This window comes from Schistocerca nitens, chromosome 4 (genome assembly GCF_023898315.1).
Source record: "Schistocerca nitens isolate TAMUIC-IGC-003100 chromosome 4, iqSchNite1.1, whole genome shotgun sequence".
In the NCBI taxonomy this organism is placed as follows: Eukaryota; Metazoa; Arthropoda; class Insecta; order Orthoptera; family Acrididae; genus Schistocerca; species Schistocerca nitens.
In genome coordinates, this window is record NC_064617.1 from 332,833,548 (window position 1) to 332,851,569 (window position 18,022).

General features: G+C 45.1%; 1 protein-coding gene across 1 annotated transcript in view; it reads left to right on the plus strand.

Annotated features, from left to right (window-relative positions):
• The first annotated feature begins 6,426 nt into the window (after positions 1 to 6,426).
• Positions 6,427 to 18,022, plus strand: part of LOC126252286 (uncharacterized) — a 42,399-nt gene continuing 30,803 nt past the window's right edge. The window contains exon 1 of the mRNA XM_049953161.1: positions 6,427 to 6,461. Coding sequence (XP_049809118.1) covers positions 6,427 to 6,461 — 35 coding nt within the window. The remainder of the gene's footprint in view (positions 6,462 to 18,022) is intronic.

The window sequence follows — 18,022 nt, forward strand, 5'->3', positions numbered from 1 at the left end:
TTACTTTATAAAAAAATTATTATTGGGGCATTTTTTTTAACAAATTACTTACAATTAACATACATTATTAAATATGTGCAAGGCTGCTTCTTTATCTTCTACAACAATAGTCATCGTCCAGAATCCTGACCAGAGTCGCGAGCAGAGCACACAGCCGACGCATGCCGACACCCGCAGACTACTACCGTCCACTCGCTACTAAAGCCGACCGACTACTACTGTAGCCGACTGACTACTACTGCAGACTGACTTCTACTGTCGACTCGCACAGACTAGCACAGACTCGCGACAATAAACTACTCCCTGGTCAGAGATTATGTCATGCCTCACCCATCGCCGGCGAAGCATACCCCTTACAAGATGTCACCAGCACTGTGCTACATAGAAAGTGGCATGGAATGATGTATGTTAGTACTGTATTTAAACAAGTGTACTCTTACTACATAGCATTTACACTGTGAACAGGTTGGGATTCAATTTAGTACACTCTTCCTGGGTAACATTAATTCTGTATATGCAGACTTCACCGAAGGTCTTACCATGGTGGTAACACTGATTCCCGTCAGATAACTGAAGTTAAGCACTGTTGGGCTCGGCTAGCACTTGGATGGGTCACCATCTGGGTCTCTTCAGTGCTGTCGGCAAATGGGGTGGATTTAGCCCTTGTGAAGCCAATTGAGGAGCTACTCGACTGAGGAGTAGTGGTACCAGTCACCCCCGTATCCATATCCAGTGATGCCTAAAGCTGAGGATGACACAGTGGCCGGTTGGTACTGTTAGGCCTTCAAGTTCTGTTCGGACGATGTTTCTCTTTATACAGGGTGGTCCATTAATCGTGGTCAGGCCAAATATCTCACGAAATAAGCGTCAAACGAAAAAACTACAAAGAACGAAACTTGTCTAGCTTGAAGGGGGAAACCAGATGGCGCTATGGTTGGCCCGCTAGATGGCGCTGCCATAGGTCAAACGGATATCAAATGCGTTTTTTTTAAATATGAACCCCCATTTTTTATTACATATTCGTGTAGTACGTAAAGAAAGATGAATGTTTTAGTTGGACCACTTTTTTCGCTTTGTGATAGATGGCACTGTAATAGTCACAAACATATGGCTCACAATTTTAGACGAACAGTTGGTAACAGGTAGTTTTTTAAATTAAAATACAGAACGTAGGTACGTTTGAACATTTTATTTCTGTTGTTCCAATGTGATACATGTACCTTTATGAAAGCATGCTGTTACAGCTTGATTACCTGTAAATACCACATTAATGCAATAAATGCTTAAAATGATGTCCGTCAACCTCAATGCATTTGGCAATATGTGTAACGACATTCCTCTCAACAGCGAGTAGTTCGCCTTCCGTAATGTTCGCACATGCATTGACAATGCGCTGACACATGTTGACAGGCGTTGTCGGTGGATCATGATAGCAAATAACCCTCAACTTTCCCCCCAGAAAGAAATCTGGCAACGTCAGATCCGGTGAATGTGCGGGCCATGGTATGGTGCTTCGACGACCAATCCACCTGTCATGAAATGTGCTATTCAATACCGCTTTAACCGCACGCGAGCTATGTACCGGACATCCATCATGTTGGAAGTACATCGCCATTCTGTCATGCAGTGGAACATCTTGTAGTAACATCTGTAGAACATTACGTAGGAAATCAGCATACATTGCACCATTTAGATTGCCATCGATAAAATGGCGGCCAATTATCCTTCTTCCCACAATGCCGCACCATACATTAACCCGCCAAGGTCGCTGATGTTCCACTTGTAGCAGCCATCGTGAGTATTGGAACAAGGCCTGTCCCATTCCACTGCCGGTACCATTCCAAAGTACCGTTATCCATGATGGCGGCCATGGCGTCAGAGACCCCCCCCCCCCCCCCGCCTACATAGACGCGCTAGGCATGAAATGTTTTCATAACACCGCCACAATTCCAAAGCACCGTAATTCGACAACAACAAGCTCGCACCCAGTGTATCCACCACGTGGTGCGTGTCTAGTCCGTATTGCCGTGGCGCGGTGCGAGAGAGAGAGAGAGATAGCGTGATCTCTCTATGTCACAACACCGCGCCTACATACATGTGCTAGGCAGTACCTTTATAAATCAGTGCATGGTCCACCTCACTTTCACACTGCTCGTATACTTCGTTCTTCCAGTACTTGTCACGTCTTCGTAATTAAACGTGTAAAAATGAAGCGTTCACGATCCGCCAGCGGCAGCAGCAGCAAACCTGCTCATGTGGACGAAGTTCCCTCGTGGTTCTCGTCTGCTGTCCCGCTCGTCGTCAGCTGGCCAGTCAGCGCCACAAAGTGTAACTGCACTCACTAAGGATACGATATTTTATACATGATTACTTATTGCCTAAGCCACTTCCTCTTACGTCATCACATACAATACATTACAACTATTTTACAGAAATACATTTCTTAAACAAAATTTTCAAAACAAAATTATAAAAACAATCATGATGGTCTGTTCCTGTGGATAAAATAAACGTTTATTAATTTAGTCATCCCATCACCACATGGTCTCTAACTACTAATTTTTCTATTTCTACTTTCTACAGTTGACGTCAACATGCTACTACTACATACCGCGTGACCTTTTATAGTAAACTCCTTTCCCTGGCGTCGCTCAGTTGCTGCTATTATCTGTGAACAATTAAAATCATTTGTTGCACATTATTGTAGGTTACTGTAACTCCGAATTTCTCCGATACCCCTTTGATGTTGTGCTTGTTTGACTGGTTATGGCATTGGTCTTCCGCTCCTAGTCTGCTTCTGTCTGTAACGGTAGGCTCAATTCAACGTCATGCTTATCTGTTGAACAAAACAAGAGTTAGTTTTGCACGTTACAGCAAGTAAAAATCAGTGATAGTGGTCAAGGTTCATGGCTGGACTTGAGAGCATCTATCTTTTGTGGTGACCTTCATTATCATCCTTTAAACTGACTGGCGTGTTGTTTTAGCGTCTCTGCTTAACTCAAATAGTTAAGCCCAGACTCGGCTAGCGTCGCTAATACTTCTCTACAACACTCCTACGGCCCAAATCATCAATAAGCTCTGTCGATCACGCTATTGCGTGCGACCAGACACCTGATTTACGTCTTTCTATGACGGCTCAAAACTCGCCTTTTCACACACAACATCCTCATCGCACCCATTACGAATTATCCATGTTTGGTGCGTCCCTATCGCCTAATTTCGATTGACTGGCCACCGGATAATCGTTTTGATCATCGAAACGCCACCGCAGAAAGATGAAACTAGGCAGTTTGATTATAAACACTTTCTGTCGGTGGCCGGCCGAAGTGGCCGTGCGGTTAAAGGCGCTGCAGTCTGGAACCGCAAGACCGCTACGGTCGCAGGTTCGAATCCTGCCTCGGGCATGGATGTTTGTGATGTCCTTAGGTTAGTTAGGTTTAACTAGTTCTAAGTTCTAGGGGACTAATGACCTCAGCAGTTGAGTCCCATAGTGCTCAGAGCCATTTGAACCATTTGAACTTTCTGTCGGTACACAAGTTACAGCACTGTAAGGATGATAATAATACGTTACATCCAAAAACGTTCATTGGACAGTTTGATCTAACGTTACCACCACAGTGGCCGTTAATGTACAAACTTGACTTTGTATGTGCGCACTTCGAAGGTGCATCAGCGGAAAGCATGCGTAGTGTTGCTAAAGGTTGCAGAACATACCAAGAGTTCCGCGATGCATTTATGAGCAGATATTGGTCAAAGGAGACCCAAAACAGAATTAAACAAGAAATCCTTATGACACGCGACTTCGAGAGCTCAGGTTTCCGAAGTGTTGTGAAATTTTTATAGAACATGCTGAAAAAGAATCAGTATCTGGACGAACCGTGCAGCCCTGGGGAGATTATACGCGTATGCTATATGAAGTTGCCACTTACATATCAGCAGACGCTATCTGGCAGATGCGGAAATGAAGTAGAAGCATTTAAGGGCATTCTTAGGGAACTGGAGTTTGCCTATAACGAGCAGCAGGTGCGTGAGAAGAAGAAACAAAGGGAACGGCATGAGGAAGGGCAAGACGCGAATATAGAGAGAAACAGAAACCAGATGAGGAATAACTATGCCGGTAACAGTAACAATAGGGGAAACAACCCACAGTGGCGCGATAATAGAGGACAAAAATTTTCCGCCACAGGAACGTAGGTGGAACCAGGGTAATAATAACTGGAACCCCAGCCAATCAAAATGGGAGGGATCAACCAGTGCAGAACTGGAGAGCGAGTGAAGACCGCAATCCAGAACCTGCACAAATAATCGAAATACGTCCGGCGAACCCTGGCCGTACGCAAACTGCGCAAAACAGACAAGAATGACTATGGCGGCACATTCGGCTGCGGAAGAACGTTGCCGGGAACAAAGTAGTGTATAATTAGATTAGATTTTGTGATTTGTTGGAGATGTTTATTTGTATTAGTATAGGCGGTGTTTTATTTGTGTTTTGTGATTATTTGTTTTATGTTGTGTGTATTTATTTTCCTATTTTTCATGTGCTTGTCTTATTTTGGTATGGATTGTGTGTATATATTATGTGTTTGATGTTAAATTTTGTTGTATGGGGACCACTGGGTCGCTTAGTATAGAAAATTTGCTTCAGCTATGACACAAACAATATTTAGAAGTATTAGATTAATTATAGAAGGGGTTATCTTATGTAGATAACTTCCTGTACAAAATTTTATGGCAAGGCTATTGGACAGGACAACTTTCAGGACAAAATCTGGATCTGTGGTGGATGGATTTGGGGTGTGTTGAGCGTGTTGTGATGTGGTAGGTGGAAATTGCGTCCCACCGAATGTGTGTTGCGTTTCTTGAGACGAGTGCAGGGTATGATGTCCGACGCGGTAGTGTTCAGGACCCACCCGTTGCGTTATCGGCGTATGGCGATTGTGGGTGTTTCGGGTGATAATTATGAGGTGGTCTGTCCGGCGCAGTAGTGTTCGAGATGCACCTGTTATCTCAATTGTGTTGATAGTGTGAGTACGGTGATCAAAACGATTATCCGGTGGCCAGTCAATCGAAATTAGGCGATAGGGACGCACCAAACATGGATAATTCGTAATGGGTGCGATGAGGATGTTGTGTGTGAAAAGGCGAGTTTTGAGCCGTCATAGAAAGACGTAAATCAGGTGTCGGGTCGCACGCAATAGCGTGATCGACAGAGCTTATTGATGATTTGGGCCGTAGGAGTGTTGTAGAGACGTATTAGCGACGCTAGCCGAGTCTGGGCTTAACTATTTGAGTTAAGCAGAGACGCTAAAACAACACGCCAGTCAGTTTAAAGGATGATAATGAAGGTCACCACAAAAGATAGATGCTCTCAAGTCCAGCCATGAACCTTGACCACTATCACTGATTTTTACTTGCTGTAACGTGCAAAACTAACTCTTGTTTTGTTCAACAGATAAGCATGACGTTGAATTGAGCCTACCGTTACAGACAGAAGCAGACTAGGAGCGGAAGACCAATGCCATAACCAGTCAAACAAGCACAACATCAAAGGGGTATCGGAGAAATTCGGAGTTACAGTAACCTACAATAATGTGCAACAAATGATTTTAATTGTTCACAGATAATAGCAGCAACTGAGCGACGCCAGGGAAAGGAGTTTACTATAAAAGGTCACGCGGTATGTAGTAGTAGCATGTTGACGTCAACTGTAGAAAGTAGAAATAGAAAAATTAGTAGTTAGAGACCATGTGGTGATGGGATGACTAAATTAATAAACGTTTATTTTATCCACAGGAACAGACCATCATGATTGTTTTTATAATTTTGTTTTGAAAATTTTGTTTAAGAAATGTATTTCTGTAAAATAGTTGTAATGTATTGTATGTGATGACGTAAGAGGAAGTGGCTTAGGCAATAAGTAATCATGTATAAAATATCGTATCCTTAGTGAGTGCAGTTACACTTTGTGGCGCTGACTGGCCAGCTGACGTCGAGCGGGACAGCAGACGAGAACCACGAGGGAACTTCGTCCACATGAGCAGGTTTGCTGCTGCTGCCACTGGCGGATCGTAAACGCTTCATTTTTACACGTTTAATTACGAAGACGTGACAAGTACTGGACGAACGAAGTATACGAGCAGTGTGAGAGTGAGGTGGACCGTGCACTGATTTATATAGGTACTGCCTAGCGCGTGTATGTAGGCGCGGGTTTGTGACATAGAGAGATCACGCTATCTCTCTCTCTCTCTCGCACCGCGCCACGGCAATAGGGACTAGACACGCACCACGTGGTGGATTCACTGGGTGCGAGCTTGTTGCTGTCGAATTACGGTGCTTTGGAATTGTGGCGGTGTTAAGAAAACATTTCATGCCTAGCACGTCTATGTAGGCGGGGGGGGGGGGGGGGGGAGGGGTGTCTCTGACGCCATGGCCGCCATCATGGATAACAGTACTTTGGAAAGGTACCGGCAATGGAATGGGACTGGCCTTGTTCCAATACTATCGTGGATTTTCTGTTGTCCAATAGTGCATATTATGCCGGTTTACGTTACCGCTGTTGGTGAATGACGCTTCGTCGCTAAATAGAACGCGTGCAAAAAATCTGTCATCGTCCCGTAATTTCTCTTGTGCCCAGTGGCAGAACTGTACACGACGTTCAAAGTCATCGCCATGCAATTCCTGGTGCATAGAAATATGGTACGGGTGCAATCGACGTTGACGTAGCATTCTCAACACTGACGTTTTTGAAATTCCCGATTCTCGCGCAATTTGTCTGCTACTGATGTGCAGATTAGCCGTGATAGCAGCTAAAACATCTACTTGGGCATCATCATTTGTTGCAGGTCGTGATTGACGTTTCACATGAGGCTGTACACTTCCTGTTTCCTTAAATAACGTAACTATCCGGCGAACGGTCCGGACACTTGGATGATGCCGTCCAGGATACCGAGCAGCATACCTAGCATACGCCCGTTGGGCATTTTGATCACAATAGCCATACATCAACACGATATTGACCTTTTCGGCAATTGATAAACGGTCCATTTTAACACGATTAATGTATCACGAAGCAAATACCGTCCGCACTGGCGGAATGTTACGTGATACCACGTACTTATACGTTTGTGACTATTACAGCGCCATCTATCACATAGCGAAAAAAGTGGTCCAACTAAAACATTCATATTTCTTTACGTGCTACACGAATATATAATAAAAAATGGGGGCTCTTATTTTTTTAAAAAAACGCAGTTGATATCCGTTTGACCTATGGCAGCGCCATCTAGTTTCCCCCTTCAAGCTTGACCACTTTCGTTCTCTGTAGTTTTTTCGTTTAATGCTTATTTCGTGAGATATTTGGCCCGGTCACTATCAATGGACTGGTTTTATATTTAGTAATTACTACAGGCATTTACTTATGCGATCGCGCTGCACTGTCAGGTGTAGTAGAAACGAATGGGACTACTAAATTTTTAACATAAACATCCACAGCACTGCAAGCACTGTCTGCCAGTGGCGCAATCATCGTGTCGCGTGACACGAGATGTCTGCAGGGTAGGAAACACTTGGCGCCATAGTGGTTGCCACTACCCCAAAGTCTCCAGCCATCTAGCCCTTGCCTTGCCTTTCTGCGTCTATCCGGCTCTGGATTGGCTTTAACAGTGTGGCCAATTGCACTGCAGTAGGATAGAGGGAGTGGTCGGCATTGCTCGTGCATAACCATATTAATCTCCCCACCTCATCAAGCACTCACATCAGGAGCAGATAAGATATGTCTTTGCTCTGCCAGCTTAAGGAGTGTATAAACCAACGCTGATACCATAAGAACGTTCTACGATACTTAAGAAAATCATCTCTAATCATAATTCTTTTTGGGCAGTGCACATACAAGCCTGTAGTGTGCTTTGCAATCTACACTCCTGGAAATGGAAAAAAGAACACATTGACACCGGTGTGTCAGACCCACCATACTTGCTCCGGACACTGCGAGAGGGCTGTACAAGCAATGATCACACGCACGGCACAGCGGACACACCAGGAACCGCGGTGTTGGCCGTCGAATGGCGCTAGCTGCGCAGCATTTGTGCACCGCCGCCGTCAGTGTCAGCCAGTTTGCCGTGGCATACGGAGCTCCATCGCAGTCTTTAACACTGGTAGCATGCCGCGACAGCGTGGACGTGAACCGTATGTGCAGTTGACGGACTTTGAGCGAGGGCGTATAGTGGACATGCGGGAGGCCGGGTGGACGTACCGCCGAATTGCTCAACACGTGGGGCGTGAGGTCTCCACAGTACATCGATGTTGTCGCCAGTGGTCGGCGGAAGGTGCACGTGCCCGTCGACCTGGGACCGGACCGCAGCGACGCACGGATGCACGCCAAGACCGTAGGATCCTACGCAGTGCCGTAGGGGACCGCACCGCCACTTCCCAGCAAATTAGGGACACTGTTGCTCCTGGGGTATCGGCGAGGACCATTCGCAACCGTCTCCATGAAGCTGGGCTACGGTCCCGCACACCGTTAGGCCGTCTTCCGCTCACGCCCCAACATCGTGCAGCCCGCCTCCAGTGGTGTCGCGACAGGCGTGAATGGAGGGACGAATGGAGACGTGTCGTCTTCAGCGATGAGAGTCGCTTCTGCCTTGGTGCCAATGATGGTCGTATGCGTGTTTGGCGCCGTGCAGGTGAGCGCCACAATCAGGACTGCATACGACCGAGGCACACAGGGCCAACACCCGGCATCATGGTGTGGGGAGCGATCTCCTACACTGGCCGTACACCACTGGTGATAGTCGAGGGGACACTGAATAGTGCACGGTACATCCAAACCGTCATCGAACCCATCGTTCTACCATTCCTAGACCGGCAAGGGAACTTGCTGTTCCAACAGGACAATGCACGTCCGCATGTATCCCGTGCCACCCAACGTGCTCTAGAAGGTGTAAGTCAACTACCCTGGCCAGCAAGATCTCCGGATCTGTCCCCCATTGAGCATGTTTGGGACTGGATGAAGCGTCGTCTCACGCGGTCTGCACGTCCAGCACGAACGCTGGTCCAACTGAGGCGCCAGGTGGAAATGGCATGGCAAGCCGTTCCACAGGACTACATCCAGCATCTCTACGATCGTCTCCATGGGAGAATAGCAGCCTGCATTGCTGCGAAAGGTGGATATACACTGTACTAGTGCCGACATTGTGCATGCTCTGTTGCCTGTGTCTATGTGCCTGTGGTTCTGTCAGTGTGATCATGTGATGTATCTGACCCCAGGAATGTGTCAATAAAGTTTCCCCTTCCTGGGACAATGAATTCACGGTGTTATTATTTCAATTTCCAGGAGTGTATATTGTTTATACATTATCTGACCAAAAGTATCTGGACGTCTGCTAATGGACGGTAATATGCGACGTTCAAAATACAAACTGTTTTTAAAACTAAAATCATGACTGGTGTTAGAAAAATGTTACTTTACCACTCTCCGTGTTATTTCTCTGCAAACAAAAAGGGGTGATGCTAATGTACTTTCAAGATTTTAAACATGGCTGGAACAGCAACTGTTAAAATTCTTCACAATAAAGGATGACAGCCAAAAACAGTTGCAGGATAAAATTTTTTTATTAAAATTCTTGACCAAGGTTTCGGTACATATAAATATACCTTCATCAGAAGTAAAACTTCTAAAATTACATCATGCAATGGAGAATAATAAAACAATTACGCCAAAGGCGTCGTCAATAATTAAGACATCATCTCCATTTGTACAACATGTGTAATGGGCACAGGGTCAAAGCTGTGCCCATTACACATGTTGTACAAATGGAGATGATGTCTTAATTACTGACGACGCCTTTGGCATAATTGTTTTATTATTCTCCATTGCATGATGTAATTTTAGAAGTTTTACTTCTGATGAAGGTATATTTATATGTACCGAAACCCTGGTCAAGAATTTTAATAAAAATTTTTTATCCTGCAACTGTTTTTGGCTGTCATCCTTTATTGTGAACTAATGTACTTTTTTTTAAAAAAAAAGTCACATATCTGTAATTGCTACTTAGACCTATCTAAAAAATAAGATCCTGACAGTCAGTAGAAAAAAATTATTTTGTAAACAAATCCATTACTCACATATTGTTCCAAATACAGAGTTTCTGCTACTTTCATCATGTAACCCCCATCTTCATTCCAATCGTAAATGGCACTTACATGATTCTTGACGGACCTGTTTAGAAACGCCCCTCGTTTAAGTTAGTAATAATTATGCATTGCTTAGTGTGTTTTGTGTAGTAAATAACATCTGTACATAGACATAAGGGGAACGAAATAACGTGTTTTCTCTCTACATCTGTGGATGGGTCATATGGAAGTGGGAGCCAAGGACTGCGTTTCATTGCCAGAACATTCTGAAGATGCAGCAAATCTAGTAAACAGGCTGCCTACACTACGCCTGTCGCTCTTGTATAGCGTGCAAGGTGGCACAGCGGTTAGCACACTGAACTTACATTCGGGAGGACAACAATTCGAAGACGCGTCCCGCCATCCAGATTTAGGTTTTCCGTCATTTCCCTAAAACGCTTCAGGCCTTTGAAAATGGAACGACCGATTTTCCTCCCTATCCTTGACACAGTTCGAGCTTATGCTCCGTCTCTAACGATCTCGATTTCGACGGGACGTTACGCCCAATCTTCTTTCCTTTACTCCTCTTGTATAACAGTGCAAAATAGTATGGAAATCGTACAAGTTAGTATCGATGGTTTCTTAGAAAGAATGACGCAACTGATTTTTTTTCTCTAGCCATAATTAATCCGCTCTTGCTTCACCCTCTCTACTGTTTGCAACAGACGACAATGAAAACTCCATGTAGGGTATGATTATATGATCCCATATTATTACAGTAAAGGTGGCATCCATCACCTTTAAAACATCACGTATAAATGGAATAATACACAAAAAACGCACTTGAATATCGGAATCATTTCCCGAAACGTATCATGCAGGGGATAAATGAAAATAAGATTGAGACTGGCAGTGAAAAAAGGTACTTTATAAAAAAGTCAATTTCTTACATCTTACTCATGTTAGAGATTCATAATCATTAAAAAATGGTCTACCTGAGATCCTTCTACCTGCCTATTAATAAAGTGTGTAGCAGATTTTATGAAGTAGCCTATGCGTCAGGCTACATCAGCATCTACATCTATACTCTGTGAACCACTGTGAAGTGCATGGCAGAGGATATGTCCTATTGTATCAGTTATAAGGGCTTTCTCCCGTTCCATCTACGTATGAAGCACAAGATGAATTATTGGCTAAATACCTCTGTACATTATGTAGTTACTCTAATGTGGTCCTCACGGCGCCTATGGGAGCGATACGTAGGGGGTATTCGTATATTCCTAGAGCTATAATTTAAAGCCGGTGCTTTAAAACCTTTTAGTAGAATTACTCGGGATAGCTTCCGTCTGTCTTCAAGAGTCTGCCAGTTCCATTCTTTCAACATCTCTGTACCACGCTCCTGCAGGCCAAATAAACCTGTGACCATTGGTGCAGTCTTTCTCGGAATACGTTCAGTAGGCGTATGCTACCTGCTACCTGCTTCACACATGACTGAGCCTATGTGATCGATCCATTTCATGTCCCTACCAAATATTACGCCCAGGCATTTGTGTGAGTTTACCGATTCCAACTGTGACTCGCTGATGTGATATTCATAACATATCAGTTTCTGTCAGAGCACAACAAAAGCGACGATGTTCATCTTTGAAACACTCTGACAGAGAAGTGGGAAACCATCTGCTTTCCCCAACAAAAATATTGCCATGCGAAGATAATCGTTCTCTTTTAACACAGAAAATTCTACATCTTTTTACATATGTTCTCTTTGTACTTAAGCGTTCATACTCATCATCTCCTTCTCACTGCCAATGTGTATACGAGGTGCATTCAAGTTCTAAGGCCTCCGATTTTTTTTCTCCGGACTGGACAGAGATAGAAACATGCGCATTGTTTTAAAATGAGGCCGCGTTCATTGTCAATACATCCCAGAGATGGCAGCACCGTACGGCAGATGGAATTTTACCGCCAGCGGCGAGAATGAGAACTGTTTTAAATACTTAAAATGGCGACGTTTTCCTTACTTGAACAGCGTGCAATCATTCGTTTTCTGAATTTGCGTGGTGTGAAACCAATTGAAATTCATTGACAGTTGAAGGAGACATGTGGTGATGGAGTTATGGATGTGTCAAAAGTGCGTTCGTGGGTGCGACAGTTTAATGAAGGCAGAACATTGTGTGACAACAAACTGAAACAATCTCGGGCTCGCACAAGCCGGTCTGACGACATGATCGAGAAAGTGGAGAGAATTGTTTTGGGGGATCGCCGAATGACTGTTGAACAGATCGCTTCCAGAGTTGGCATTTCTGTGGGTTCTGTGCACACAATCCTGCATGACGACCTGAAAATGCGAAAAGTGTCATCCAGGTGGGTGCCACGAATGCTGACGGACGACCACACGGCTGTCTGTGTGGCATGTTGCCAAGCAATGTTGACGTGCAACGACAGCATGAATGGGACTTTCTTTTCGTCGGTTGTGACAATGGATGAGACGTGGATGCCATTTTTCAATCCAGAAACAAAGCGCTAGTCAGCTCAATGGAAGCACACAGATTCACCGCCACCAAAAAAATTTCGGTTAACCGCCAGTGCTGAAAAAATGATGGTGACCATGTTCTGGGACAGCGAGGGCGTAATCCTTACCCATTGCGTTCCAAAGGGCACTACGGTAAAAGGTGCATCCCACGAAAATGTTTTGAAGAACAAATTCCTTCCTGCACTGCAACAAAAACGTCCGGGAAGGGCTGCGCGTGTGCTGTTTCACCAAGACAACGCACCCGCACATCGAACTAACGTTACACAGCAGTTTCTTCGTGATAACAACTTTGAAGTGATTCCTCATGCTCCCTACTCACCTGACCTGGCTCCTAGTGACTTTTGGCTTTTTCCAACAATGAAAGACACTCTCCGTGGCCGCACATTCACCAGCCATGCTGCTATTACCTCAGCGATTTTCCAGTGGTCAAAACAGACTCCTAAAGAAGCCTTCGCCGCTGCCATGGAATCATGGCGTCAGCATTGTGAAAAATGTGTACGTCTGCAGGGCGATTACGTCGAGACGTAACGCCAGTTTCATCGATTTCAGGTGAGTAGTTAATTAGAAAAAAAAAAATCGGAGGCCTTAGAACTTGAATGCACCTCGTATGTGTCCCTCTCCCACTGTCTCCTTTTTTCCATTCTTTACTGTATATCCCACTGACGCTGTCTCCCCACATACTTGCACTGCCTCCTTTTGTCTTTCTTCCCCGCTGGAGCTATCTCCACCATATCTCGGCAGCTCAAAAATTCTGGTGGATCTAACTTATTTTTTTCCCTGTACTAAAGTGTTTAAAATTTCAACCCAAAATGCGCCCTCCCCTATACCTACGTGTGGAAGTAGGCCGCTCTGGAGGTGTCCAGATCCTCGTAACCTATGCATAATCTCCACTGATTTGTATTTTTCATTTCCACTTCCGCTCCCACTTCTGTCTCAGTCCATCTCTCTTTCTGTTTTACTGCCGCTGTCTCCCACTGACCGTCAATATCTTGCCTCTCTTTGGCTCATTGTCTTCATCCATCTCTCTTTCTCTATGTAAGCCACTTTCTCTCTCCCACCATTTCTGTCCCCCACTCTCTTTCTCCTGTACCAGAAGTATCTCCTTTCTGTTCCATCGTCACTGCCTCTCTGGTACGCTCTTTCAGCATAAAAAAGCGCGAATATGTTCGCACGCCAAAATTTTTGGAGAGAAAGGAGGAATGATGATTGAGGCAGCTGGTTCCCTACTTGTCTGTCAGTATCTTTTTCCCTCCTTTTCCCGCTACAGCAGGGTTTGCTGTTTATGTAAAACGATTTCTTTAGGTCAATAAAGTTTCGAAAGGTTATTTCCATATTTAGACATACTTATATACTTTGATACACATAAACAACAATTCAGTATGCATAATATGAGATTAAAACATTTTTTCTGGAAGCTTTGCTCATCGATCACAGTTCACTGAAAACACCCGAGTTATGATTTGTATCTTAAAAGAGTAAAAATGTTATAGAAATGTGAGACGCCCTGCTAAACCCGCAAGACAGGACAGGTAGTTTAAATAGTGGAAAGGGGCCAAAATAAGGGGCTGTCAGTTACACAACTTTATTTATTTGACCAAACATTACAAGAGCCAAGAAAATTAAAAAAAGAAAACACAGCATTAATTTTTGGAACTTAATAACCGGCTGAATACACCATACAATTTCATGCCTTAAGGGCAAGACCACTTTAATTTGAAATCGGCTGAAAGCCAATAACTTAAGATTCAAACCAAAATCAGAATTTTTAAAAGTCAAAAGGCCTAATCTTAAAACAGTTCTTTAATTAGGCTGTAGGCCCAAACAATCTGACACCTTAAGAGCAAAACAACTTTAATTTAAAAATCGGCTGAATGCCCATCACTTAAGACTCAAACTAAAATAAATTTTTAATTGGCCAAAGGTCTTACCTTAAAACAGTTCTTTAATTAGGCTGAAGGCCCAAACAATCTGACATCTTAAGAGCAAAACAACTTTAATTCGAAATCGGCTGAAGGTGCATCACTTAAAACTAAACAAAATTAAATTTTTAAAAAGGCCAAAGGCCTTACTTAAAACAGTTCTTTAAATTAGGCTGAAGGCCCAAACAATCTTATGCCTTAAGGGCAAAACAACCTTAATTTAAAAATCGGCTAGAAGCCATACACATACAAACAACAAGAACAGATAAGAAAAGGCAGTACACCCAACAGCGCTCAGAAGTTTCCAAGGGTCGGCCTGGAATTCAAACACTAACGCTCGCTTAGGTGAGACAGGCAGTCGGCCCAACCATTCTCGATCTGACGACAGCCCAACCGACAGACAGTCAGTGGACCGACGGATAAGATAACTTCCGCTCCACCCGACCAGCACATAACAGGGAGTTCAATGGAACAACGTAGAAAGTATTGGCGCCCACAACCAATTATACATTGAGTCGTCAAACTACACACCGTGCTGGACAGCAACAACATGATAAGGAAAATACACTGCCTGAATTTACGTCAATGGCCAGGGCAGGTAACCGGAACGTTAACGGCCACAAGGCAGAAGATTCCGCTGGTGCACTTCAATTCAAAATAACCAGTTAAACTCCACTGGAGGGTGGCTAAAATATGCAAACTTGAAAATGCACGTTGTTGCTTTCGGGAATGTCCCAACAGCTGACAACGAAATCCAAACGACACAATGGGAACAGTCGTGATTTGCTGGTAGATTAAGTCAAAACTCAACTTTTGTGTCCAGGACCGTTGAGCCACGGACCTCATAGCAATGGGAACAGCAGCACACACTCTGACAGTGCGTGGACGCCGCCAGCGGCCCCGTCCAAGCTACGCGCTGCGGAGATTTCCTCGCTGCTCCACGCCAACCGACCAACTGGTCGCACACAGCACAGCTAGAAACTATAAGCGCCAGGCCAAAGAGAGTACAAGGTGCGAATATCGATACACACCGCTGCTGCGACTCACAGAGAGAGAGGATAACAGCATAATCGCGATAACTGTGGGAGACTAAACGCAGAATAGCAACCAAAGTTTAATTCAACGCATAACATGAGCCACCCATGGCTCAAAATGTTTTCCTGAATTTGCTGTCTTTCCAGTTTTACAAAATTTTTGACTCATTTTATGCTGTATTCAGACATGTTAAACCTTTTTTACCCATTTTTTGTCACTGGGTATATTTGTACAAGCGTGAAGTGCCCATTACAGGGATACAAGGCGTCATAAAGTTTTGTTCGCAATGGAATGCTAACTAAAAACATATTTTAGTGACCTCAGAAACCTTGCAATGACCCCAGAACCCTTGCCCTGTGTTCATTGCGTCAGTGAAAATTACATTCACGCCTCATAAGGGATGTTACGAGCGTATTTTATGTGCGTTGTGCGGTAACTTTGAACCTCTGGATCTCGACAACAGATAATGATGCTGACAAAAGTTTGAAGGTTTCCAATAACAACACCTTAAGAACATATAGCCAAAATTTCGACGATTTTTCATGAATAGAAATTACCGATGTGGTCATCGCCACAATTGGTAACTTTCGTACCCAAAAATCATGGTTTTTTAGGGTTTTCTCAAGAACAGCCGATGAACAAATGGTGCTTTTATAAGCCGCCTAAGGCCCATCCTAGATCACACCTACTGCAAAAGAACGAAGCGATTTTCTCAATTTGCATGGGCTGGAGGAAGTGTGTAATGTTAAAATTTTGACCCTGGCTGTAGGATAGCTACGGTGTACCCGCTCTTCCGATAGGTATACAAATGGTTTCCAGGCCAAGGGCCATCCAAAACACTTGACGCCTTATCTCTGTGATCAATAGAACCCAAGATATGAACCCCCGAAAAATCACATTTTCACGCGCAGCTTTTTGGTATATTCTGGTACCTTCCACTGTCTTGCACGGGCTGATTATGTTCTATCGTTTTGTGAAATGCACAGTTTTACATTTCTGAACATTTGAAGCAAGTTACCAATCTTTGGACCATTTTGAAATCTTTTAAAGATCAGATTGAATTTTAGAGATGCTTAGTTTCCTTGTGTACTTCACTGTACACAACTGCATCACCTACAAAAGTCCGAGATTAGTATTAATTTCGTCAGCAAGATCATAATATACACTCCTGGAAATGGAAAAAAGAACACATTGACACCGGTGTGTCAGACCCACCATACTTGCTCCGGACACTGCGAGAGGGCTGTACAAGCAATGATCACACGCACGGCACAGCGGACACACCAGGAACCGCGGTGTTGGCCGTCGAATGGCGCTAGCTGCGCAGCATTTGTGCACCGCCGCCGTCAGTGTCAGCCAGTTTGCCGTGGCATACGGAGCTCCATCGCAGTCTTTAACACTGGTAGCATGCCGCGACAGCGTGGACGTGAACCGTATGTGCAGATGACGGACTTTGAGCGAGGGCGTATAGTGGGCATGCGGGAGGCCGGGTGGACGTACCGCCGAATTGCTCAACACGTGGGGCGTGAGGTCTCCACAGTACATCGATGTTGTCGCCAGTGGTCGGCGGAAGGTGCACGTGCCCGTCGACCTGGGACCGGACCGCAGCGACGCACGGATGCACGCCAAGACCGTAGGATCCTACGCAGTGCCGTAGGGGACCGCACCGCCACTTCCCAGCAAATTAGGGACACTGTTGCTCCTGGGGTATCGGCGAGGACCATTCGCAACCGTCTCCATGAAGCTGGGCTACGGTCCCGCACACCGTTAGGCCGTCTTCCGCTCACGCCCCAACATCGTGCAGCCCGCCTCCAGTGGTGTCGCGACAGGCGTGAATGGAGGGACGAATGGAGACGTGTCATCTTCAGCGATGAGAGTCGCTTCTGCCTTGGTGCCAATGATGGTCGTATGCGTGTTTGGCGCCGTGCAGGTGAGCGCCACAATCAGGACTGCATACGACCGAGGCACACAGGGCCAACACCCGGCATCATGGTGTGGGGAGCGATCTCCTACACTGGCCGTACACCACTGGTGATCGTCGAGGGGACACTGAATAGTGCACGGTACATCCAAACCGTCATCGAACCCATCGCTCTACCATTCCTAGACCGGCAAGGGAACTTGCTGTTCCAACAGGACAATGCACGTCCGCATGTATCCCGTGCCACCCAACGTGCTCTAGAAGGTGTAAGTCAACTACCCTGGCCAGCAAGATCTCCGGATCTGTCCCCCATTGAGCATGTTTGGGACTGGATGAAGCGTCGTCTCACGCGGTCTGCACGTCCAGCACGAACGCTGGCAAGCCGTTCCACAGGACTACATCCAGCATCTCTACGATCGTCTCCATGGGAGAATAGCAGCCTGCATTGCTGCGAAAGGTGGATATACACTGTACTAGTGCCGACATTGTGCATGCTCTGTTGCC